Genomic DNA, 27,770 nt, shown 5'->3' with positions numbered 1-27,770 from the left:
ATGAACCCTCGTAATCACTTTCTATTTCATTTTTATCTTTGACAGACTTGCTAGCTTGCCAGGCTCTGAAGCATAGTGAGCTTTCTTAAAATACTGATAAAATTTGGCCAGTCCAGAGGAACATGCAGAGAAAAAAGTATCAACAGATTTTTCCTGGATAAGGTCTCAAGTTACATTCACTCTGTAAAAATGTTATGTGATTGGATTTTTTAATACTTTTTCTGAGGAGAAAACAGACAAGAGAAGGCATTACATCTTGCCTTGCCTGTGAACAACATGTGTGAAAAGGTTCCAGAACATAGTTCAGAGTGTGATGAAAAGATAGGCAAATGTCAACTACAGCAATGCCACACAAAGACAAAGGGAATCTATGTTAATTACAAAAAAAAAAAAAAAAAAAAAAAAAAAAAAAAACATTAACAATGTTAATCTGCACTTCTTCAAGTTTACTGAACTAATTCATCTGCAAAATCAGGATTATTAAGGAAGTATGTTTCACACAGATGGCCACACGAAGCTCTACACTTGAAATCACCACCTCTTTTTGTACACCAAAGATCCTAGAAAGGAGGAATTCAGATAGGATACATCCAGATCTCACAAAAAATGTCTATGTAGTGACAAAAATATTTTTTTACAGGTTTTTACTCCAGACATAGCCAAGGTGAGCAGGTTCAATAGGTTCTTGTTCCATCATAAAACTCTTCAGTGAATTATCATATCTCACAATTCTGAAAAAATCACCTTAATTACAGCACACAAATTTAACTGTAGCCTTTTGCTGTGATTTTACATACAAAATTAAGATTAAAAGGACTGTACAGAGACTACTACAAAGGTCTATTTCATTTCAATACCTGCACAAGAATCAAATGAATTAATATGATACTGCATAGGGCAGTTAATGGTGTCTGCATCACATAAGCACGTAAAGCGTGAAATCCCCAACTCTCCCTCACTTCCTGTGCGCTGAAGTCAAGATGAATGTACCCTTCAGAGAAGGTAAGTAAATGAGTTAAAGGAGAGCGCCTCACATCTAAATGAACAATACCTACAAAAAAAAGGAACTGCTCTTTCTTTTAGGCTAAGCGATTTAAATAACACCCAAGAAAAAGACCTACAGAACAGATTTCCTAACCAACTCGCATTCTTCAAGAAAGATCAAGAGGCAGCATGGTGGTTACAAAACAGAAAAGAGGGCTTGAAGTCCTCATTGTCTGTTCTCTGAGGTGGTAAGTTTGCACATCTTCTATAACGATATAAAAAATGATCTTTCAGGAAAAAGGTAATTGTGTTTTTAAGGTTGCATTCCTTACAGTGAGATCAGGTTTATATGATTCTGTTACTTCTCCCACACACATGACTAACGATGCATCTGCCTGGCTCTCCTCCGCAACGACTTTCAAGACAGTTGGCCAGTTTAAACCAATTTTGTTCCTGGCAGAATTTCATAAAAAATAAGACTACCAGAAAGGCAACAAATTTGTTGTAGTATACCAGCTGGTGGACAAAGCATGAACTCAGCTGTACAATTTTGAAATTTTATGAGAAGACAGCGTCTTGCTAGAATGTTTAAGTAACCACTCCAAACTATTGTCTGCATTATTTGGATAGACTTTTCTATGCACAATTATCGTAAATTAAAAGATGAAAGCATCTTTTTTCATTATCCCTTGATACACAATTAATCACAGTTTATTATTTTTAAACAATCCTATAAATTAATTAGAATACTACACATACAAAATTCCGCAAGTTAAAAATACGTAAGAATACATCTTACAGGGCTTTAATCATTTCTTCTTGCATCTTCTGCAGTGAATCAAGTAACAGAGGAAGTGTAGTATCATAATACTGGTGCTGATGTAACTGTGCTCCTTTCAGTGCCAACACATACTGATTATGCAACATATGAAGCTTCATAGTGGCTTTATCACACCGATCTTTGGCTTTCTCAGTCTCCTTTCCTAAGAGAAAACAAAAAAGAAAAATGCGCGTGGTGATTTAAAAGTATACAAACTTGTAGATGACATAAATCTAGCAGATTTACGGTAAGTTTGCACCTTTTTCTACAGCAGTCTTTTCCAGGTACTTCTCTGAAAGAGGTAAAATCTGACCATTTTCAGGTTATTAGTAGAGGCCATATGTCTTGGTTTTCTAATTAGAAGACTGAGTAAGAAAAAACTGCTGTATTTTCTTTGAGCAGAAATGTGAGAAGTCTTTATCTAAAAGTATATTAAAACCACTATCTACACAGGTATAAAAATAATACAACTATGAAGAATAAAGAACAAAACTCATACACATGACTATCACAAAGCTAATCTTTTATTTCCCTCAGAGCAAATAAACATTTTTTAATTAAGAAAGTAAGAGATGTCTTAGCAGGTCAGATCCATTAAAAATCTGTCATTTATTGTGAGCAAAAATTCTATTGCTTCATATCATCCCAATAAAGCAACAGTGCAGTCTACATATGAGTAGCTGAACTCTCACACTATTACTCCTGTCCAAAATGGGCAGCTTCTCTGCAATTTAACATTCCCTCATCACTGTCGGTATCCTGATCAGGAGGTTGGCTCTACAATCTCAGCTCTACACTGTTAGAGACTAGAAGCCATCAAGTTCATGCTGACAAGACCAGTTCAGTGCTGAACCTGAGAGCTACAAGGTACTTCAGCAGGTCACCGACTGTATTCTTTGCCACCGTAATTGCACAACTATGTGGCATATGTTTTTATGATTTTCCTAAGATCTCCAATGACAGATAACTTTGGAACTTCCTAGTACCATTCAGGTCTAATGCTATGCTAACTGAAAGCATTTCCCCACCTCCCTGCCCCTTCACTCTCTAATGTAAATCTTTATTGCTTTAATTTAAACCCTTACTTACTTCCTATGTGCCATGGGTATGAAAAATAGATTCTACCATCCTCTGCAATCCATCTTTTATCTATTAGATTACATACTCTTCTCTTCTGCCCAATCTTCTAAACTTCATACTAACAGACGTACAGGTCTTCCCTTGTAAAACCTGTTGTCTTTTTGCAGTTGACTGGTTCACAATCTTACACAAGTGCAACTTCAGTCAAAGCTCAAAGCCAAAGAACAACTTTACATTCTAGATACTTCTAGCTCATAAAAAATTTAAAAAAAAAAAAAAAAGCATGTCTTTTTTGAACACCATACAAACATAGCATCACTAATTACTTCTGCTTTGGCATCGGATCCTGCCAAGTAACTCTATGTTCTTGAGATTCATCTCTCAGTTTATCAAATTTTTTTAACTCTACAGCTGCCCTCCAATGCACTTTCAATCCCTTCAAGGCATAGCGATGCCTGGGAATTTAATAAACAAACTCTGAAACAAAGTAATGAAACAATGAAAGACCACCCAAAACTGATCTCAACATATATCCTGCAATGTCCCATAGGATACATTATTCTGACAGGACCTCATTAACAACCATTCTCCGAGCACCTTTATGCAGTTTTGCACCTCTACTAGAATATTTTCAACTTGATTATGCATTGCCCTTGTCATAAAAGGATATGAGATTATTTTGACATGATTCCTTACTAAGACACATAAGCTCTTACTCATATCCTTGTTATCTTCTTGATATCTACGAATTGTCTCATTACTTTTTCAGGAACTAAAGGCATTTTAAATGAATCCTGTATCTGCAATTATCAAGTGCAGATTCACAATTACCTGCACTGATAAACATACACTAACTAAACCAATCTCATTCAGACCGCTACATTTCTTATAATCTCAAAATAATTCAAGTAATAAAAAAGATTGTATTTTAACATTTATACCACCCATCACAAAGTAGTTGAGAAAAAAGAAAAAGGAAGCATTCATAGCTAAGTGGCAGAATAGAGGCTTGAGAGCAGACCGTGAAAAGCTGGAATTGTGTCATATGAGGAATACACAAGGGATTGTGAACTCCAATAAATTAATATACAGAAACATGTAAAGGCATGTTGAAAAAAAGCTGAGGGAAGAACTTGTAAAAGAGTAACAAATCCTGTTTCATATATAACAGAGTCAGCAAGCTTTTCAGAAAATGTAAAGGACAGTCACTATATAAAAGGAGCTGGTAGAAAAAAAAATGTATTTTTTTGCATCTGTGTTCACTATGAAAGACCTTCAGAGATTTCCAGGCTGAAATGTCTCTTTATGAAAGAGTCAATGAATCTCTCTCTTCTGAGGTGTCAGAATAAGAGATTCGAGAATAAATTAAATAAGAAGAAATTATGAGGACTGGATGGTGTTCAGCTTTGGATCTTTAAAGGAACTGGAGAAAGTTTTAGCTGAAATATTATTAGTTTTCACAGGAAGAAGTAGGCAGTAAGTGGAGTGCCCCAGGAATATCAGCTGGGTCCTGATACATGAGGTGATAAAAATGATGATGAAGATACTGTCTGAAAGAAGCAAACAGAAACAAATGTGAAGAACTGAAAAAAATCCTTAAGATGTACTGATTAAATTACAAAATGGTAAATTATAGTGTGAATATTTTTAGAGATGCATATGAGGAAAAAACTACTCAAGCTTAGTAATCTGTTGTAAGCTTACTGAATGCACTCAGGAATGAGATCTTGGGGTTAGTACAGAAAGATCAATGGAAATGTTAACTCAGTGTTCAGCAGCCTTTGGACAGGATGTTATTTAGCAAAGGACGAGACAGCATTATTATGCCACTGATTAAATCCAAATAAAACAGTATGCAGTTCTTTCACCTCAAGGAGGACATATTTGAAATTAAAAAGGTTTAGAGAAGGGCATCAAGCATCAGAAAGGTAGGAAACACAAGGAATCCAGAAGGAATGACTAAAAAGAGGACTCCTGAAGCACCAGGAGACTGAGGAGCGACATGTGAGATGGGACACGCAGTTAACAGAGCTTCCCAACCTCTTTCAATGTAACAACTGTAAGGTATTATATGGAAATAGTATGTACTTTGTTAAAAAGAAAGGACATTCTTCTTCAACTAGCATGCAGCTAACCTATTCAACCTTTTGCTCAAAGTTACTGTAAGCATGAAAAACTTACGCAGTTTAATAGTGAATGGACATGTGTACACAAAAAAAATCCTGAAGAGCTACTAAGAACTAAAAGAGACAGCACTTCTGACTCAGGAAGTCCCTAGGTAACAAATTACCATTAAGTTGAGACTGCTGCCTATCGGTTTATCCCCTCATATGGCTCTCTAGACATTTGCTACCTCGCCACTGTAAGCTACACTTTAAACACAAAAAATTATTTTAAAAGGATGTCATGTCTGTCATTTAATTGAAGACAATCTAACTGCTGACCTAATTTTGTATGTGGAAGGAACAGATTTCTTACACTATGGTTTAGCTAAATGAATAAAGTTACTCTGTACAACAAAGACAAAACACATCTCTAGAATTGTCACCAGAGAAGTATTTTTCATTTAGGTATGAATGAAACAATCCACTTCAAAAATTTCTGTAAAACTGTTTTGGAGAGACAATCTCAACTCTCTCTAAAACTTTTGCCAGAGATAATGGATTTTGTCTTTGGCAAACAATCAAAACTCATGTTTCATGGGAAGACTGTAATTTTTTTCTTTCCCCAAAATACAAAAACATCGCACTATTTATTTCTAAATTAAATACAGATCATTTGTAAGGAAAAAAAAAAATCCAACACATCACACCAGAATACCATCCCAGAAGTTAGATACCACCAAACGTGCATGACTGACACCAGTGTACCAATATAATGGGATGGTATACAATCCCATTTTCACATCTGCCTTGAAGACTAAATTCTTTCTCTATATACAATATTCCTCAACAGAACACCTCCACTAATTTCAGAACAAAACAAAGCATCATACACACTCAGTTTCTAAATACAGTAGGCTACAGTGTCAACCTGGTTGTCTGCAGACCAAGACACATACACCGTACGGTCTTTCTGGAGAACAAGAGGCACACGAACACGGGGAAATAACGGAAGGTGACTGAAGAGAGCTTGGAGGCAGAGAGGTCAAGTAGTACTTACAGTAAAGGGACTGGAAGAAAGAGGAAAGGATGAGGCAGCTGGAAGTCAGAGCTGGAAGCACCAAGTTTTGCTTGCCCTGGCCCATTCCCTTGGGAGATATACTGGCCAGGGAAACAGGAAGAGGGAGACAAGGCAGTAGCAGAGGAACAAATGCTGGATTATTTCTTGGGTTTATTATATGTTTGGCCACTCCTACTCAAGCATGCCCTAGATTACATAACCCAAAATTATCTTCATACGTCATAGTTTAAGAGCCTACAACTTGTCCATGCATGTCTTAAAAATGTCCACTATCAGCTTTCAGCTTACCAAAAATCAGTATATGTCAAATTGTACCATGTACCATCAGTACAGGCTTCTGACCTACGAACCACAACAAACAGCCTTCAACAGTTAAAAAACTGAAAATTTACACTAAAAATGATCACAACCACGTAACTAGAGACTTTTAAATACTATCTCTCTTTCAGAAACCTCATTAATGGCTAAACTATCCCGTTTTCCCATCTGCCTTGAGGACTAAATTCCTTTGTTATACATTATTCTTCAGCAGAACACCTCAACAAATTGCAAAATAAATCAAATTATCATATACTCTCAACTTTTAAATACAGCCTTTGGACCTATAATTAATACAAGAAACACAGCTACAGTATTACTTCCATATTGTAATTTATTTTTTAAAGCAGGAAAATACAGTAAGGGAGAGTACACAGTTGTTCTACATGTCAATTAGCACAGAGGAAACCATCCAATTTTCTTTATCTGTATAATGAATTTCATAAATAGATCTAATTATAATTCTACTGCCATCAGTTGTTAAGAAAACTGTTTAATGTTTATAGAAACTGACTGTGTACACAATATGTCACGCCATAAATGGTATTATGAAGCTTGCAAAATTCAATTATGAAAGTTCAACATTTGCAAAGAGAAGGCTGGCATTCTTTTTAGAACATCCTAGAGAGTCAAGTATTTCAATTTCTAATAAAAACTCTTTTAGGATTCTACTACATATAGTACAACAGAGCCATCCAGAAAAAAAATGTTTTACAGTATTTTCTATTAAAAAGGCATATTTGCTTTTCCAAAGTTCTTACAATCATAAGTATTAGTCTCTTGTAGCCTTCTATTCACCTAGAATGGAAGAACAGTAACTGGATAGGACAACAAACTGAGACCAACTGAGAAAACTTTCAGCTCATAATGTTCACTTCATTTTTTTTTAAATAAGCATCAATGTACAGTGCAAATGTCTAAAAGAAATTTTCGGAAAATAAATACTGCAAATACAGAAAAATTTCATACGTATGAAACTTAACGCCTTCTTTGCCTCAGTCTTTAATGGTAAGACCAGATGTTGTCTGGGTACCCAGCCCCCTGAGCTGGAAGACAGGGACGGGGAGCAGAATGAAGACCCCACAAACCAAGGAGAAATGGTTATCGACCTGCTACCCCACTTTGACACCCACAAGTCTATGGGGCCGGATGGGATCCACCCAAGGCTGCTGTGGGAGCTGGCAGAAGTACTCACCAAGCCACTTTCCATCATCTACCAGCAGTCCTGGATAACCGGGGAGGTCCCAGTGGACTGGAGGTTAGCAAATGTGACACCCATCTTCAAGAAGCCTGGCAAGATGATCTGGGGAACTACAGGCCTGTCAGCCTGACCTCGGTGCCAGGGAAGATTATGGAGCAGATCGTCTTGAGTGCCATCACATGGCACATGTGGGACAACCAGGCGAGCAGGCCCAGTCAGCATGGGTTTATGAAGGGCAGGTCCTGCCTGACTAACCTGATCTCCTTCTATGACAAGATGACCCACTTAGTGGGTCGGGGAAAGGCTGTGGATATAGCCTACCTAGACTTTAGTAAAGCCTTTGAAACCATTTCCCACAGCATTCTCTTGGAAAAACTGACTGCTCATGGCTTGGATGGGTGTACTCTTCGCCAGGTAAAAAACTGGCTGATTGGCTGGGCCCAAAGGGTTGTGGTGAATGGAGTTAAACCCAGTTGGTGGCTGGTCACAAGCGGTGTTCCCCAAGGCTCAGTATTGGGGACAGTTTTGTTTCATATCTTTATCAATGATCTCAATGAGGGAATCAAATGCACCCTCAGTAAGTTTGCAGATGACACTAAGTTGGGCGGGAGTGTTGATCTGCTTGAGGGTCGGAAGGCTCTGCAGAGGGATCTGGACAGGCTGGATCCATGGGCCCAGGCCAATTGTATGAGGTTCAACAAGGCCAAGTGCCGGGTCCTGCACTTCAGCCACAACAACCCCATGCAATGCTACAGGCTTGGGGAAGAGTGGCTAGTAAGCGGCCCAGCAGAAAAGGACCTGGGGGTGTTGATTGACAGCCGGCTGAATATGAGCCAGCAGCGTGCCCAGGTGGCCAAGAAGGCCAACGGCATCCTGGCCTGTATCAGAAATGGTGTGGCCAGCAGGAGCAGGGAGGTGATCGTGCCCCTGTACTTGGTCCTGGTGAGGCCGCACCTCGAATCCTGTGTTCAGTTTTGGGCCCCTCACTACAAGAAGGACATTGAGGTGCTGGAGCGTGTCCAGAGAAGGGCGACGAAGCTGGTGAGGGGTCTGGAGCACAAGTCTTATGATAAGCGGCTGAGGGAACTGGGGTTGTTCAGACTGGAGAAGAGGAGGCTGAGGGGAGACCTTATTGCTCTCTACAACTTCCTGAAAGGGGGTTGCAGAAAGGTGGGTGTTGGTCTCTTCTTCCAAGTGACAAGCGACAGGACAAGAGGAAATGGCCGCAAGTTGTGCCAGGGGAGGTTTAGTTTGGATATTAGGAAAAACTTCTTCACTGAAAGGGTTGTCAGACACTGGAATGGGCTGCCCAGGGAGATGGCTGAGTCACCATCCCTGGAGGTATTTAGAAGAGGTGTGGATGAAGTGCTTAGGGACATGGTGTAGTGGTGGACTTCGCAGTGTTAGGTTTATGGTTGGACTTGGATGATCTTAAAGGTCTTTTCCAACCTAAATGACTACGATTCTGTTCTCTATTTTGGATTAAAAAGCAATAATTATATTGAAGAGCTCAGGTTTTTACCCCCTCACAACTTTTTCTGGTTGGTCAAAAATTGTAAGTCAAGGCTCGTATTCCCTTATATGTTCAGTACATTTAGTTATCACTGATTTCAATAAAATTTAACACTTGTGAGGTCTTCAAACTTGCATTATAGATTTTGATGTTTTATTCAAACAGCAAAATTCTGACTCTGTGGAATACAGCATAAAGCACCCACTAATTTGCACAGGACAAGGATCCACCTCCTGAAGGTTACCTGTAGTGTGACATCTAACACTTAAGTCAAGACTTGGTACATGCTTAGCTGTTCAGATTTCAAATCCAGCTTCATGATAACATAGGTTAAACTAATGACTGAGGTTTACATCTACTAAATGTCGTCATTTCTGCAACAGAAAATTCCAGTTAAGCTGCTTTAGTTACAGCCCTTCAGCTAAATCTTTTGGGCAAGTAAATGCCCAAAAGACAAAATTATTTTCTTAAAGATCTATTCTTTTCAAAGAGAAATAGCATACAGTGAAAATCTCAGGTTTGACTAACATGAAATGCAAAGCCTTCCCCTCAAAATCAAAAGCTCAGACATTTGGATTGGTTAACTACAGAAAGATGTCATGAAGAATTCCAAAACTGACTGCGGTAAGAAATTATTTCTTTATGTCTACATTGTAGATCAGCTGCTAGCAAAAAAGGTCAATAGTATACTTCAATGGTTACATATTACCACAAGCACTGAACTTCTGTTTCATTGCAAATGTAACATATCAGCCTTTCAGCTCCGACAAAAGCCTATACCAATAACATCCCACTCTACAGAATGATTGTATTTTTTCCTCTCAGTGTTGCTTTGCAACAATGGTAAGAAAAACTATCTAGAAGACCTCCTGGAAGTATCGGTTATTGAGCTATTTGTTCCTAAATTTGCTTTGGTTTTATTTGATTTGTTTCTTTGGGACCTGTGAGGACAGGAAAGGTGAAAATAATTTTACAGAATAAAAACTTGAGAAGACACAGAAAGCTAAAAACTTGTCAACGTCTAAGCATGTATTCATACTTGAGATGCTCTCTCAAATTTTTGCATCTTTAAGTGTTTGCTCTTAAAAGACAACAAATACTGTAATTGCTTTTTGAGGATGCATAATTGAAACACTAAATAATTTGTGAAAACAACACACATCTGTCAGAGTTAGGCACATTGTGGAATGTCTACAATAAGAAAGAATTTCTTGTCCAGTGTTCATAAATCTCAGAAAAATCTGTCTGGAGTCCAATGTTATGGTATTTCAAGAAGGACTGCCCCTTGCTTCCCACTCTTGGGAATGTTAGTGATAGGTATGACCTTCAGCCATTCAGAAGTGATGACAAAGTGTTCATAAAAGAGCCAGTGGAGATTATTGTAAAGACTTAGCTCACAACAGATTACTTTACTTTCTGGATTTATAGCTCCTGGCATTGAAACATGACCTTTGGCTTCAGTGCACAGTGAACGCTGTTCCATGAAGAAACACTAATGAAAATAGCATCCATCTGACAAAGAACAATATAATTTTATTACAGAAGTCCAGTTTTTGACAATGAATTTAATTTAGTTTCAAAAGCAGGCAGAGGCATGCCTGATATGACAATAGAGGGTTATATACCCCCAATAGAAACACAGTGAGAAGCCTTAAATATGCTAAAGCTGTGGACACAGAAAAGCAGCAGAATTACAGGAAAAACAAAATGAAAATTAGAAGGGCAATCTGAAGATCTACACATGAGTAACAGGGGGGAAGAAAAACTTTACACATAAATAAATCTGTAACTAATAATCCCAGAGAAATCTGGAGGACAAGGACGTATGTCAAGAATTCACATAACTGCTGCCGTAGTTCAGGAAGCACAAAAAGCAAATCCACCCAAATTTCTCGGAATGGGTAAATATAGGGAAAAACAGCAGAGGCAATGTTACAACAAATGTGGGCACCAACGACACTGCCAGGGGAAACCTGGACAGTATCAAAAGTGACTACAGAGCTCTGGGGGCAGCTGTCAAGGGCATTGGGGGCCAGGTGGTATTATCCTCAATCCTGCCAGTGAGGGAAAACGGTGCGAGGAGGGTACGGACAATACAGGTCAATAAGCGGCTGGTGTTGGTGACAGGGTTTTGGGTTCTACAACCATAGGACCCTGTTTGCAGACCACCGTCTGCTTGGGAGATACGAAGCACCTTACTAAGCAGGATAAAACTATTTTCACCAATAGGACGGCTGACCTCATGAGGAGGGCTTTAAACTAGGAATGATGGGGGAGGGAGAGGGTGACCCACAGTCCTGAGCGAGCAATGGACAAGACTGCTGAGCAAAGGGCATGGAGTGGTATTATGGCAAAGGATCACAAAGTCAACAAAATGGGGCTTGGGTGGGGTCACCTCCAGCACCTGCATGTGGGCAAGGAGGTTCCTACAAGGCACCACTGTGGAAAAATCCCCCCAAACCCTCTCCAGGAACTGAACATGCTGGGGTGCCATGCTTAAGTGCCTGTATACTGCTGCATGCAGCATGGGGAGTAAACGTGATGAGTTAGAGATCTGCGTGCAGTTGCAAGGCTATGACCTTGTCAGGATCATGACGGCATGGTGGGATGGCTCCCATGACTGGAGTGCTGCCATGGAAAGATAAAGGCTCTTGGGGAAAGGCAAGCCAGGAAGACGAGGAAAGGAAGTTACCCTTTATGTGAGAGAACTGCCCTTTATGTGAGAGCAGCTGGAGCGCACGGAGCTCTGCCTGGGGATGGATGAGGAGCTGACAGAGAGCTTATAAATTAGGATTAAAGGGAGCACAGGCAAGGTCCCAGGAAAAGCCAAGAAGCTTGGCTTCAGAGCTGTTGTAATTTTCTGTATTACAACCTCACTAGAGTATCACAGCATTTGATTTCAGAAAACTTTAAGATGGAAAAAAAGAGGGGAGTATCAGGGTTTTTGCTTTTTTTTGTCTGTTTTCTTTTTTTTGAATGAAGCAACATCCTCCTCTGAGAAAACATGCAAATCTTCAGCGTATAGTAATGTTTCAGACAGAAAAAAAGTTTCTTCCCTGGATTGCTTTAGAATCTTATTTTTGTAAATATCAGCACTAATCACAGAATCACAGAATCAGTACGGTTGGAAAAGACCTGTAAGATCATCGAGTCCAACCTGGAAAAAAAAAAAAAGAAAGAAAAAAAAAAAAAAAAAAAAACACAAAACCCACGCCACACAACAACAACAACAAGCCACAACCCACCCAACACCACACAGCACCATGTCCATCAAGCTACATCCCACAATGCCACATCCACACGCTCCTTGAATACCTCCAGGGAGGGTGACTCTACCACCTCCCTGGGCAGCCTATTCCAGTGTTTCACCACTCTCTCAGGAAAGAACTTTTTCCTAATATCTAGCCTGAACCTCCCCTGGCGCAACTTGAGGCCATTTCCTCTAGTCCTGTCACTAGTCACTTCGGAGAAGAGACCAGCACCCACCTCTCTCCAACCCCCTTTCAGGTAGTTGTAGAGAGCGATGAGGTCTCCCCTCAGCCTCCTCTTCTCCAGACTGAACAACCCCAGCTCCCTCAGCCACTCCTCATCAGACTTGTGCTCCAGACCCCTCACCAGCTTCATCACCCTTCTCTGGACACACTCCAGCACCTCAATGTCCTTCTTGTAGTGAGGGGCCCAAAACTGAACACAGTATTCGAGGTGCGGCCTCACCAGTGCCGAGTACAGGGGCACGATCACCTCCCTGCTCCTGCTGGCCACACCATTTCTGATACAGGCCAGGATGCCGTTGGCCTTCTTGGCCACCTGGGCACACTGCTGGCTCATATTCAGCCGGCTGTCGATCAACACCCCCAGGTCCTTTTCTGCGGGGGAACTTTCCAGCCACTCGTCCCCAAGCCTGTAGCGTTGCCTGGGGTTGTTGTGGCCCAAGTGTAGGACCCGGCACTTGGCCTTATTGAACTTCATCCGGTTGGCCTCAGCCCATTGATCCAGCCTGTCCAGATCCCTCTGCAGAGCCTTCCTACCCTCAAGCAGATCAACACTCCCTCCCACCTTGCTGTCGTCTGCAAACTTGCTGAGGGAGCACTCTATCCCCTCATCCAGATCATCAATGAAGACCGGTCCCAAAACTGAGCCCTGGGGGACTCTGCTTGTGACCGGCCGCCAGCTGGATTTCACCCCATTCACCACAACTCTCTGGGCTCGGCCATCCAGCCAGTTTTTTACCCAGCAAAGAGTGTACCTGTCTAAACCACGGGCCGCCAGCTTCTCCAGGAGAATACTGTGGGGAACAGTGTCAAAGGCTTTGCTGAAGTCCAGGTAGACAACATCCACAGCCTTCCCCTCATCCACTAGGTGGGTCACCTGGTCATAGAAGGAGATCAGGTTGGTCAAGCAGCACCTGCCCTTCATGAACCCGTGCTGGCTTGGCCTGATCCCTTGAGTATCCTGCACGTGTCCCATGAGTGCCCTCAAGATGAGCCTCTCCATAACCTTCCCCGGCACCGAGGTCAGGCTGACAGGCCTGGAGTTCCCCGGATCCTCCTTCCGACCCTTCTTGTAGATGGGCGTCACGTTGGCAAGCCTCCAGTCATCTGGGACCTCCCCCGTTGACCAGGACTGTTGATAAATGATGGAGAGCGGCTTGGCAAGCTCCTCCGCCAGCTCCCTCAGCACCCTTGGGTGGATGCCATCAGGCCCCATAGACTTATGAGTGTCCAGGTGGCATAGCAGGTCATTAACTGCTTCCTCCTGGATCATGGGGAGCCTATTTTGCCCTCCATCCCTGTCATCCAGCTCAGGGGGACGGATACCCTGAGGATACCTGGTGTGGCTGTTAAAGACTGAGGCAAAGAAGGCATTAAGTACCTCAGCCTTTTCCTCATCCTTCGTGACAATGTTCCCCGCCGCATCCAGTAGAGGATGGAGATCCTCCTTGGCTCTCTTTTTGTTGTTAATGTATTTATAGAAGCTTTTTTTGTTGTCCCTCACGACCATGGCCAGGTTGACCTCTAGCTGGGCTTTCGCCTTCCTAATTCCCTCCCTGCATGACCTAACGAGGTCCTTGTATTCTTCTTCACTTGCCTGCCCCTTTTTCCAGAGGTGGTAAGTTCTCTTTTTTTCCCCAAGCCTCAGCATAAGCTCCTTGTTCAGCCAGGCCGGCCGTCTTCCCCGCTGGCTCTTCTTACGGCACAGGGGCACTGCCTGCTCCTGCACCTTCAAGATTTCCTTCTTGAAGAGGGTCCAGCCTTCCTGGGCCCCTTTGCCCTTCAGGACCGTCTCCCAAGGGACCCTCCCGACCAGTGTCCTGAACAGGGCAAAGTCTGCCCTCCGGAAGTCCATGGTAGCGGTATTGCTCACCCGCCTCCTTACTTGGCTAAATATTGAAAACTCTATCATTTCATGGTCGCTAAGCCCAAGACGGCCTGCATTGACAGCTTTAGACATTTCCCAATGTTTATGATAGCATTTTTTCAGATAATTTCCCAGAACTGCATTTATCTTTTTATCTACAAATTTTCAGCATTTTCAGTAACAGAGGTAATTTCAGAATATTTTGCTGTCTCCACATTTATCAATAACCAACCTCCCATATAGTCACTTCCTTATTTATTTCAACTCTGCTGACACACATTTTCACAGAGCATTATTTCACCGTGCCTGGAAAAGAATATTCCTTTATACTATTTGTTTGCATTACTCTGCTGAACACATTCTTTATACTTATGAATGAGATGACCAAGGCTTTCAAATAGGTCTTCTTCTAACAATGCTTTTTTAAAGCAATGATATATTTTTACATTAAAGAATCCTAAAGCTTGACGTAAATCTGATTCCACAGACTGATAAGTGGAAGGAATACTAGTGGGACCCCAGCATGATCTTTCTCTTAAGTGACTTTTGGTAAGGACTAAGCACTTCTTACATTAAAGCAAATAATTTTAAAACCTAGATATGACAGAAAAAACACTACCCTTACAGTGTTATATCAAGCCAATGTAACTACGCATATTCAGGGTAATTGATTCCAAATACTGAAGAATATGTTACGTAATTTACAGCGAATTCTTGACAAAAATTTGTTGCCCCCTGCTTTTGGAGGAAACCCTCTAATTTCTCCATTTCTTCTACTGAGCATTTCTTCATAGTTTGTCCAATGTCCCAAGTCTTCATCAATGAATAGGAAAGACACAGATCGTAGAACTTGCTTCACAGTTGATTATTCTATATCACCCGTTTAACTGATTTTGGGACCGTCCTGACCCAAGTTATCTGCTTAAACTCAGTATTTCATATAATGTTAGGCACATCTAAATACCATAGGTGATTATGAAAATTATTTCCTCATAGTATAGTTCTTATGGATCCCAAGAAAAGCACCAGTGACACAACTTTTATGCAGTGACACAACTTTCGAAGCATTCTGTTTCCCATACTGACCTTGGCTTCACTTCCTTAAGACCAGTACAGAATAGAATATTTCAGTTGGAAGGGACCTACAACAATCATCTAGTCCAACTGCCTGACCACTTCAGGGCTGACCAAAAGTTAAGGGCATTGTCCAAATGCCTCTTAAACACTGACAGGCATGGGGCATCGACCACCTCTCTAGGAAGCCTGTTCCAGTGTTTGACCACCCTCTCAGCAAAGAAACGATTCCTAATGTCCAGTCTAAACCTCTGCTGACACAGCTTTGGGCCGTTCCCACACTTCCTGTCACTGGATCCCAGGAAGAAGAGATCAGCACCTCCCTCTCCACTTCCCCTTCTCAGGAAACTGTAGAGACCACTGAGGCCACCCCTCAGCCTTCTTTTCTCCAAACTAGACAAGCCCAGAGTCCTCAGCCACTCCTCACAGGACATGTCTTCCAGCCCCTCCACCAGCTTTGTTGCCCTCCTCTGGACACATTCAAGGACCTTCACATCCTTCTTGAATTGTGGGACCCAGAACTGCACACAACACTCAAGGTGAGGCTGCACCAATGCTAAATACAGCGGGACAATCACCTCTTTTGACCTGCTGGTTATGCTGTGTTTGATGCACCCCAGGATGCGGTTTGCCCTCTTGGCTGCCAGGGCACACTGCTGACTCGTATTGAGCTAACTGTCAACCAGCACCCCAAATCCCTTTCTGCAGGGCTGCTCTCCAGCCACTCCTCTCTCAATTTATACTTGTGCCCAAAAGTCAGGAGACTTCAAAAATAATTTCTACCGATCTACAAAGCAAACTGCTGCAACTAAACTAGGATGGCTTTGATTGTTAGTTCTGTCTCAGGAAGTGTGCTGTTTTTGGCTGGGATAGAGTTAATTTTCTTCATAGGAGCTTGTATGGGGCCATGTTCTGGATTTGTGCTGAAAACAGTGTTGATACACAGGGATGTTTTAGTTACTGCTGAGCGGTGCTTACACGGAGTTGAGGCCTTTTCTGCTTCTCACACCACCCCACCAGCGAGTAGGCTGTGGGTGCACAAGGAGTAGGCTGGGGGTGCACAAGAAGTTGGGAGGGGACACAGCCGGGACAGCTGACCCCAACTGACCAAAGGGACATTCCATACCATATGATGTCATGCTCAGTATATAAACTAGGGGGAAAGCTGGCCGGGGGACCGCTGCTTGGGCTGGGCATCATTTGGAGGGTGGTGAGCAATTGTTTTCATTTGTATCACTTGTCTTTCTTGTTTGTTTGTTGCTGTTATTTTCCTTTTCATTATATTTTTTATTATTATTATTTTATTTCATTTCATTTATTAAACTGTTCTTACCTCAACCCATGAGCTTTCTCACTTTTACTTTTCTGATTCTCTCCCCCATCCTGCTGGGGCAGCGGGGGGGCGGGCGGAGGGGCGGGAGGCATGAAGCAAGCGGCTGTGTGGTGCTTAGTTGCCAGCTGGGGTTAAACCATGACAGGAAGCAAACTCAGAAGTCTAGTGAGTGACCAGCCTTATTGTCACTCTCCAAATAAAAGAGATGTAAATGCAGTGCTCTTAATTAACTTGGGTTTCACAAGACCAAAATCACAAAGACAGAAAGAAGAAAGGATCTTGGCTTTTAATCTCTAAGGTCTTTTTTCCCTTTATGTCTTGCAAAAGGCTTACATGGATACATTTCTTCAACTAATAAAATCACCCGTCCCCTCCTCCAAGCAACGTATTTCTCGGAAGAGTACAAGAAATTTTCCCAAACCTTATTTAACAAATTAATGACTGCAAGTAACAAATAGTTTTCTAATGGGAAAAAACTACTTGTATATACTTAGAGATTTCAAATTTACAGAATACCAGACCTAAACGTCCAAGTTTAGAATTCTGAATTCAATAGGTACCTGCTTAATGTTAAGATAAAACAAATAAGATAGTATAAAAACAGCAAAAATTAAAGTGCAATCTTTTGAACTGCTGTCAGATGCTTGAGCTAATAAGCACCACTAGTAAATTCTCTCAGACCTATGAGTGCTGGTCTGTGAGGACTGGGGAGAGCACATCCTAGGGCTGCACGTCCATGTTGAGTGTAAACAATATGCCCAAGCTGGTCCCACTCTCCACCAGAAGTCACCAAGATCTCTTGGCTCTGCACTCCCCAGGGTTTCCTGCTCTAAAAGCTTTATTTCACAAACAAGAAACAACCTTGCCCTTGCAAGCACTGGTAGTGTCTATGAGTTGAAACACTTACAATAGGGTATTAATTTGAAATCCATCCAGCCTGCTGAAGTCTGTGCATAAGCAGACCAGTTCAGCCAGTGTTACTTTTTTTATCTTAACAATGTGAGAGTTTCAGTCAAAAATAAACTCAAAAAATACCCTACTAGGAGTTTCCCTGATCTCAGAAACAACTAAAGGCAACACAAGCCACCAGGAAATGTAGTAGTATAATCACAATTTTACAGGCATCTCAGAATGAATGCACCAGCCACCGAATAGAAGTATTTTCTGGCTACTCAGCTATTAGAAAGAATGGTAGGACAATAATTTGATTTAATGAAGGCTTTTTCAACAACTTCCTTGTTTCTCACAGATATAGCTTATGCTGTTGTGCAGCTTCAGTATGTACCACAGAAGTCACATCAATTCTGAAGTATTAAATCACAAGAGTTGCAGGGATCGGAAAACATTCTTCCAGCAGATGTAATGTTGTATAATATGCTAGGTGTACTGTTAATAATTCTAGCCTCCTCTAAATCACAACGTTGTCAGGGAACACAAGCCAACCTAGGGAAATCTGGTGCAGTATTTTTTTATGCTGCTGTAGCACCATAAAATGAAATGATGAAATTAAATACTTAGAATGAATATATTTTTCCTTCAGTATTTACTTCAGATCCATTCTGTCTCATAAGAATGTTGCAACATAATTTGTACATTCAATCAGTAATTAACTAGCAGCAAGAATACAATAAACACCTGTAACAGCTGTATTTACATCAAAACTGTAAATTTTGCTAAAGATTATACTGTATTAAAATCCAGTATGAACCTCCCAAAGTTACAATGGCTGTATTCCAACTTGCAATATTAAGTGATATAAGAGCGACTATTTCACATTTAAACATCTAACACCAAAATCAGCTACAAAAATAGATGCTAAATTGTTAAGAATTAACGCTTTTCAATTTTTTTTTAAAAAGTAAGAAAAAGAGCAAATTATTCTTTATGATTTCATGTACTCATAATTTCCTTATTGCTATATTAAAAAAAGCTTAAATAAGTAGTGTTTAATAAAAAAAATTAAGGATGAAAATATAAGAAACCCCCACAAACACACTCTGAACTACACTTAACAAATATGCACAATTCTGTAGAAGCAAAAATAATTGTAGAAATAGCAAACTTAAGTGAAAGCAGTTACTGATTCAATCAAATTACATTCAAACTGTAATGAGATATCACACTTGATATCCACAACTGTTCTGCAGTTTCCATTTTGTGTTCTTTACCCATTATTTCTGAAACTTTTTTTAGAAGCTTTGTGACAACTTCTCTGGCCAAACAATGTCTTTATAATTTGGTATAAACTTTGCAACATCAACATGCCGCACTCTATTTACCTCTTTACTCAGCATCACTGATGTCAGCACAGCATTGTAGGCTCAAAGTTGTACATAATCTGTGAGCGTTATTTTGGACAGCCGTTGTAAGACGTTTACACCATTTTTTCTCACTATCACACATGCAAAAGATTTCAGAGGGCTGTCAATTTCAGTATGGAAAAATGATCTAGTAAGTTTTTATCTTATCTTTTGCTCCAGTCAGCCCAGCATTCCCTATGATCCCAACATGCCCTAATACCCCAATTCTGCAAAGGAACATGCTGTGCACTCCCAGTAAATACTTTTTTTTTTTTTTTTTTTTTTTTTTTTTTTTTTTTTTTACAAAGCTTTCTAATCCAGAAGCACCTACTGGAATCAATCTGTCCATAGTCCCAGTTGCTGAAGTATGCCTCATTAGAGAGGCGCTGGACTAGTTCAGCTTGCTGACTTTATCCCCTCTCAGCTTGCTTTCTCTCACCATACAATAAAAAAACATAAGAATGAAGGACTGCAAAAAAAGCAAAAAACTATCAACCAAGTAACACCAATCAGACTGCCTGACACCTGGGGTTCTCCATGACCAAGAAAAAACAAACAGGTTGCATTTGTGATTCCCATGGTAATCACTGATCCAGAAAGATGCAGCAACACATGACTAAATGGAGTAAGGACCAGAACAAACAAGATAAATCAATCACTTCTGATTGAGACAGCATGCAGACACTGGTGGCCACAACAGGGCAGTGCAATCTAGCCTAAGGACCAAGAGGCAGCCAAGGCTCAGTGGTGCACTCTCTGCAACATAACTGTCCCACTGCTTCCCTGATGCCCAAGCAGAAGCAGTGGCAATGGAGGGCTCCCCAAAACAGCTCCTGAGCCAGTATATCAGACACTTTCATCTTTCTCCAGATCTGGAGAGCACAAAGCCTTCCATAATGAAGCTCCTGCATCCTTCAGCAGTTCCCTTTTCCTTACTATAAAACTACCCAAAAATTCCCACCAGCTGCCCTCCCTTTGCCCTAACACAAACAAAACCTGTAACTAATCAGTATCATTATTCAGTGTTTAACCTTTCTACTTGTTACTCTTTCCACAGGTCCTCTTAGTGTTTTCAGCAAAAAGTGAAAACAGCTGTAACCCTCCATTTAGGGCATCAACATTTTCATTCGAAGTGTCTGTCCTGTTAGCTGGTGAAAAGTATGACACACAGAAAAACATAAAAACAACTACTGCTGTAGAAGATCACTTTCCACTGTTTATACCTTTGCCGGGCTTTAACCTTTTCAGTTCATATCCTCTACTGGGTCTGTTTAGCCTAGAATTTAGTATCACTTTTAACAACTCAACCAGACAACAGGGACACAATTCACTTCCCAAACTAGAGAACTACTTGTACCTCTTTCACTAGCGGCTCTAGTAAGTAAACTTAGTCTCTCACTAGAAGATGGTTTTGCTATTCCAAAACAAAACAAATAAAAAGCCACTAAATTTGAAAATCACTACACTTGCAAAACAGAGAAATTTCTAAGTCATTCCTTTGTGTGACTTGTATTCTTTTCATGTTGACCAGCTTGTACAGGTACTGCACAAACTTATAGTTAATTCATCATGCACAAGCCCAGGGGCAAAAACAAATTAGTATGTCCTAAGGAGTAGTTGTCCCCTTCAGCTCTAGAAGGGCGAGGCCAGGCACTGTGAAGGAGACTTGGTTTGCCAGAGGAACAGAGCCTGTTGAGAACATAACTTTACAGAAGTGGGCCTGGACTGGTTCTTTTAACACAATTCTTGCAAGAGCTGGTGTCCACAGATTTTCATTTTTTTGTTTAACAAAATGTTTTTCAGCTTACTCCCAATACTTGGTTATGCCCTCCCACTCTTCTGGTCTGCACCGTTCCTTCCCTTGTTTTCAGTAATTCTTCAAATCCTGAAATACTGAACCAGTTTGTATATTAACAGAAGTCACATTTTCTAATAGCACATAATTTGAATAAGCACTAGTTACTGAAATAATACCTGGAATAATGAAGCATTACAATTTTAAGACTTCCCTAACTTGTTCACTTCACAAACTAGTTTGACAACTTGAGGGCTCAGAAACCCTATGAAAATACCATGGCTTAAAAAAATTCAAACAGCTGAGCTGACCGGCAGTTGATATACAACTGTAGTAGTTCACCAACTACACAAATATTTGTAAACAAGAACACGGCCTGGGGTGCAACAGGGGAGAAGCAATTCTGCAATTTTTGGGAGAAAAACCTGCAACATTTTCCTGGAGGTCAGTGTTTGTTACAACAGATTTACACTAAGGTGTTAGGGAAAGTGAAATTAAGTAATTAATCGTAGTAAGACAAGTACTAAATGGAAGCCTGAAAGAGAATGTCAAGGAAAACCACAGGAGAAATAAGTGTCTTAAAAACAGCTTGTGTTTGCTGTCTGTCTAAAGAAATATTAATTCAGTTAATCAGAACCACATCAAAACATCACAGCTGCTGACAGCCAAAACACTCTTTGATTTCGATGGGAAACTTTGGTGCTTCAGGAATGGAGAATGATCAGAGCTATAACAGGAAGACAGGATAAAAAGAACACACCAAGATCACAGCACCCTATTATATTTCCCATGTTACATACTGTATGTTCCCATGTTAAGTAGTTACTTAGGGATAAATCAAGTAACCAAATTAAAGTTGTATGTAAAAACCAGCTATGGAACTGGATGAAATGAACTACTGAGTATGTATTTACATTTTTAAGTTAATATGAACATCAGTAAAAGAAAAAAAAAAAGCTGAAGCTAAACAGTGCTAAGTATAACTTCTCTTATCCCATGCTGTTTTGTCATTATATTCACATATCGGCTACCGCTCCAAATTTTAGACAAATTTGGAAAGAAACAGTCTTTCTCTCAGCACTGATAGCTACTATATTGCACTGTGAATTATAGTACAACAGAACCAAGGACAATAACTGCCATTTTAGGCAGTCACACAGAAACTTAAAGATGGATCTTGGAATTATATTTATATACTGCCATCCAATTAATTTTCTCTAAAGAAAGAAAAAAATCTTAGCGAGGCACATAAGAACAATTATTAACAAGATACTTCAACACATCATAGAACAAAGGCTCTCCTTTATCTAATCATTAGCACAATTCAACAGGAATCAAAATCCATGCAGTTTGGACACATCATTCCCCAAAAATCTTTAAAATATCTCAGTGTGTAAATGACTTCTTTTCCTCTTTTGCTTAAGGTTGACAAAGGTGACAGCTGTTACACTAACTGTCAAGTGATGCTGATGCCACTTGCAGCAACCATAATAGGTCACGGGATGCAAGCAGGCTGCAGCTACAATGTAGACAGAATTGCAAACCCCTTACCACTATTAACAATTCATTTGAGCAATTTTACATTTCAAATGCATCCACTGAAGGAACAATAGAAGAACTTAAAAGGATTACCATTTATATTAAAAGAAGGGCTATCCTTTATTTTATGATTTTTAAAAAGAGTACCACCAAGCACACATGATGACAATTGGCCTGTCTTACTTAGAGATATTAAATGAGCTTTTATATTGTAATAAAGTTGCTCAAAATAAAAACATTATCCTGTTTCACTGTAAGAGTTTTAACAGGTTTGAAAAAGGCATTAACAAACAGACGAAATTAACGGAAGTCAGTCATACCTTTAGCCACAGCTTCTTTATACTTTTCTTTGGCAGAATTTACTTCTTTTATTAGTTGTCTATAGGTAGATTTTAGTTTCTCTAGTTCTGTTTTTGTGACCTTTAAGAAAACGGAAATATAAAAGTATTAAAAATATTTATCCTCAACATAATAAAGACCTCATAGCAGTAATGAAAGACAATTAACAGGATTTATTTTCCAAAATAAGGATGTTACCACTTTCCATTGGCTTGAGATAATCTTAATAGGATATCCCATGGTGTAACAAAATCAAAATCAATACATGGGTGGAATTAAATACGAGGCCTGAAACAGAGATCCCCATCCACATCAATGTAATGAAAAATATGTTGAGGAAATCCAGCTTATCAGAAACGCTATTCCGTTTCAATGACAAGGGAAAAAAAAGCACCAAAAAGATGCTTAGCAAATCATAGTAGATGAAAAAGTTCTACGCATAGGAAGGAAATCCTTTAGCATCTATTAAAAAAAAATATATACTTTTTAGATATTACAGTTCATACAAAAGGCTTAGAAACAGCAACTGCGCATGAACCAATCCATCTGTTGTAATACTTAAATCCCTAAAAAGGAAAAGAAACAAAAAAAAAAAAACCCAAACCCCAAAAAAAACCCCAAACAACCAAACCAAACTACAGTGGAACACAGCACTGAAGAATCTTTTTGCAGTGGAAGCAGCTCCACTGAACATGACATTGTTCATCAAAAAATTAAAATAAAGTTGTCTCTTCTATGCCTAGCTTTCATTCACAGTGTGACAAAATTAGTGCACTGTTCAGAAGTAATCACAAATCATTAACTTGTAAACAAAAGCTAGTAACAAACCAGCCACTATAATACCAATAAGGTGGGTTATATAATAAAGAAAAGTAAGAACTCTGACAAAAAGAAAAACACACTCACAATGGGGAATCATGGAAGAGGAACGTAATTTAATGAATATGCTCTTCTCACTGAATGTGCAGAAAAGGAAGTCTGTTCTACAGAAAAACTGTTTCTCTTGCAGCTGGCATGAAGAAGGCTGGAGCTCATAATTCTCCTTTTTTTCATGAGGCAAGGCCCAGATACCACTATTTTCACCCTCAAGAACAACATCTGGAAACTTAATGAAATTCCTCAAAGAGCCAGCAAGGTGCTATCTACAGTTTCTATTTCTGGGCCAACTGTGCAAAGATTTAATTTAAAGGCAGGAACTTTTCTCCACATCAATCCCATATTCTCATCTCATATTTCTACACACTGTAAATTATACTCACAACTGTTGTTATTATAGACTAATAGAGGTGATACAGGAAAAAATAACTTTATGAAAAACTTGTATTATAAAGACATCACAAGAAATGGAGAAAAAGATAAAATTAGGAAGTAGGGAACACAATTAAGACAAAAATAACAAGGAACTGCTTCTCTTACAGAAAACTGGAAAATAAAAGGTAGACCACTAGTATTAAGAAACCTTTGTAATAATTGCAAAATATATTTTACTGATCCTTAGACTGTGTTCTCCCAACAGACGAAAACAAAACCAAGAGCACCTCTGTCCCCAAATAACACTTAAGGAACTAAGATGGTCAAGGCTTATCTTGAACATAGTTTTTATATCAAACTTTTCTAGTTCATACTTTTTCTCCTCAAATTTCATGAAGAAAGAAAGAATATCCAATATCTTAATGGGAATGGGAATAAATACACAAGATACAAGTTTTACTACATCTGTGTAAAAGACATGGTATTGCACTGTCCTTAAGAATTTTATCAAAAAGATGCCTCATCCAAGAGGTGTCTAGAATAAGAAAGGATAATAGATATGCATTTCACTTAAAGGAAAACACATTTTCTTGCCAGCATACCCTGAAGATATGAACTGCACAGACACTGATCTTCACAAGGTTTGGACAACATCCTGGGAAATAATAACTATTTTGCTTCTGTATGTAACAAAAGCAGAATTAATAACACAGAACATGAGAAGTATTTTGAATTTCTGGGAACCATTCTGTAAGTGCTCCAGTGACATAAAACCTTTGAATAAGCAATGTCAGCTAACAATGAAAGAACATATATCTAACCAGAATGCTATTCAAATGCCTCTTAGCAAAATCAGGAAGGGAAAAAAACAAACCACTAACAATGCAAGCTTATTCATCAGGATGCAAAATATTTGCATGGCCATGCAGCCCACAATTAATTAAAATCAATACAGTTTGTAAATAATCATTTAGGGAGTGCTCAATATGCACTATATTTTTTTTAAAAACCCTTATGGTAAAAGACAGATTTATTAGAGATTTTATTAAAGTTAACTTATTAACAGATAAAACACATGTTTTGCACAGTCTCTTTTAAAAGTATACCTGAGCTTTCAGCAGTCTTGTTTCATTTAGCCTCTGTTTCTTTCTTTCTTTTTCCACTTCTCCAATTCTCTATATATTTAACCTCTATTATTTCTAACGTATGCTACCAGTTCTTCCTCGTCTTCCATCCTGATTATTTCAGATGCACCAATCCATAAGTGGCTGTGAGTGATTATTTGGCTTGGAAATTTTATCAGGTAAGACAGCCTACTGACCATGCATCAGAAAGGATGTACTCCCTATAGTCAATACCTGGGAAAGACGCCAAGATCCTAGCATATTATGGAAGCAGTCCTATTAGAGCCAACATATTTAACTTAGTATGTATGTTTAGTACTACTTTAAAGTTCTTCTCATAACCAGCCCAAGAATCTTTTACTTATCAGTCCATGACACTTGTACTGTACTAGTCGGATGTTACATTCTAATTACACTACTCCAAATCTCAAATTCTCTGCTGGAAGAAAGAAGAAACAGTGCTTTTCCTTCTCTCAGTAGACCTTTCAGACTATCAATCTGATTTTTGACATTTGCAGTTAAACTTCCCCCAAAGCACCTGAATGAAACTGTGATTTCTGTCAGCTTTATTGACTAGATACAGTGCTTTCAACATAAGCTGGACAACTGACATGTAATAGAAAAGGCCCTTAAGAGCTCCATCTGCAGCCTTAATGTTTGGTTTACACTTGATGTGTATTTTAGAATAGGGACTAGAATCCTGTCCCCACCCAAAACTGTCTGGACTGTCAAAAGCATTCATTAACAAAAGTTTTCAGTGCCCTGGTCCAGGGATGTCTAGAGTGGAATGAGAACAGGAAGAGAGGTGGAATAGAGTAGTGTCACAAAGAATCATTCTCTACTAGAACAAGAGCATTTCCAGTGCTATCTGTCCATAGAAATTCATATAGAAGAAAGTTTTCCATCTCTGCTTTGTCTCAGCTAGTAGGGGAGAGAAAATGTGGAGTAAATAACTAAAATTTCAGCTAGGCATTCTACATATCACAAACCACTACTTTTACCATAGCACAAACAAAAACAGAGGAACTAAAAAAGTGCACTCTCACTATATTACTTTTTAAACATACAGAACTATAGCAGATTTATAAACCACAGTTGAATGAAATACCTTGTACATCTCTGCTTCAATTTGTTGATGAACACCTACATAACTCTTCTTAACTTGCTGCTTATCTTTGATCATCATTGTAAGCCTATGCAAAGGCCCAGAATTAAGATCCTCTGCATGTGTCTTCATTATTTTGCTCAGCTGTTCTGTTTGCTGTACCACGAGCAACCAAGACTATAAAAAAAAAAGTCAGAATAGAAAAGGATTTACTTATTCTGGCTTACAAATAACCAAACGATGAACATGAACTGTGGGAAAAGATGCATCACTGTTTCAAACAATTCAGTAAAAAAAGAATTTTCAACTCACCCAAATGCACTTGAGATCTTTTACAATAAAGTTCTTCCTGCTACAGCAAAATCATGTCTCGAACTTACTCATAAAATCATAAAAAAGCACCAGAGAGAAAAATACAATTTTGTGTGTTCACCCTTCAGCACTGTCCTAGTACTTCTGAACACCGATGAAAGCTTTACAGCCTTTTTTGGAATACATCCCCAACACCTCTGACAAGCATGTTCCTATGTCCTTTGTTCTCCTGTTTCCTAGCCACAGTTCCTCTGTTCAAGCTGACTTCTCTGCCCTTGTCTAAGTACCTCACAGTAATATTCATTTTAGTCGCTACTGTTTAAGAGGATACCATTCGTCAGCTGCTTCACGTAACTGACAGCATCAGAGTCAGGCCACCAGTATCACAGCACAAGGTGCTAACAGGTTAAGAGAGACAAGCAGTTACTCATCTGTCATAGTAACCCAACATCTTTCTGTACCCTTACTTTAATAAATTCCTTGGACATTCTGTCAGTCAGTTTTCAGGACAGCTTAATGTGCTATGTGTGGCTTTGAATTTTGATTAAGAACTGTAAGGTGAACAGAGAGACTTCCAATGCACCACAGATACAAACACGAAATTAAAGTTCAGTTCAAATAAAAGCATTTGTTACCCTAAAGATCCCTGTCACACTTTGTTGATGGGAACAGTATTGGATTCCTGAGAGATAACTCCCTGACATTGAGCACTATGCTGTATCTAAAATTTCAGAATGGTTACATGCCATAGAATTATCAGGTTTTGAAGGCAGCAAGTATGCTAGTTTTACTAGCATTTATCTTACTCCTACTAAAGACAGAAATCCAACTTAGATTGTCAAAACTTAGAAAATTAATTTGTCTGGTAGCTTTAGGGCTTCCTTACATCTCATGTATAAACATATATACATAATATTTCCATCTCTACATGACAATACTGCAACGCAAACTGGATTCTACAGAAGGAAACAAAAGAGAGTTAACTCCTGTATATATTAAACCACCTTTAAAATTTCCTTTAGCTTGTAAACATCCCAGAGACTGGCAGAGAGCTATCTCAGACTGCTTATAGTGTGGTGGTGTAAAAGTTCAAAACCTAAAGCTTCCCAGCTATGGCGCAGAACTGGTTCAACTCTCCATT

At 39.5% G+C, this 27,770-nt stretch overlaps 1 protein-coding gene across 1 annotated transcript in view; it reads right to left on the bottom strand.

Annotated features, from left to right (window-relative positions):
* Positions 1-27,770, bottom strand: part of FER (FER tyrosine kinase) — a 180,528-nt gene that overhangs the window by 144,302 nt on the left and 8,456 nt on the right. Inside the window, exons 3-5 of the mRNA XM_059833349.1 lie at positions 26,321-26,494; positions 22,819-22,918; positions 1,784-1,967 (exon numbers count right to left, since the gene is read on the bottom strand). Coding sequence (XP_059689332.1) covers positions 1,784-1,967; positions 22,819-22,918; positions 26,321-26,494 — 458 coding nt within the window. The remainder of the gene's footprint in view (positions 1-1,783; positions 1,968-22,818; positions 22,919-26,320; positions 26,495-27,770) is intronic.

Source organism: Gavia stellata, chromosome Z (genome assembly GCF_030936135.1).
Source record: "Gavia stellata isolate bGavSte3 chromosome Z, bGavSte3.hap2, whole genome shotgun sequence".
Taxonomy (NCBI): Eukaryota; Metazoa; Chordata; class Aves; order Gaviiformes; family Gaviidae; genus Gavia; species Gavia stellata.
This window is presented reverse-complemented; position numbering and strand designations above follow the sequence as displayed.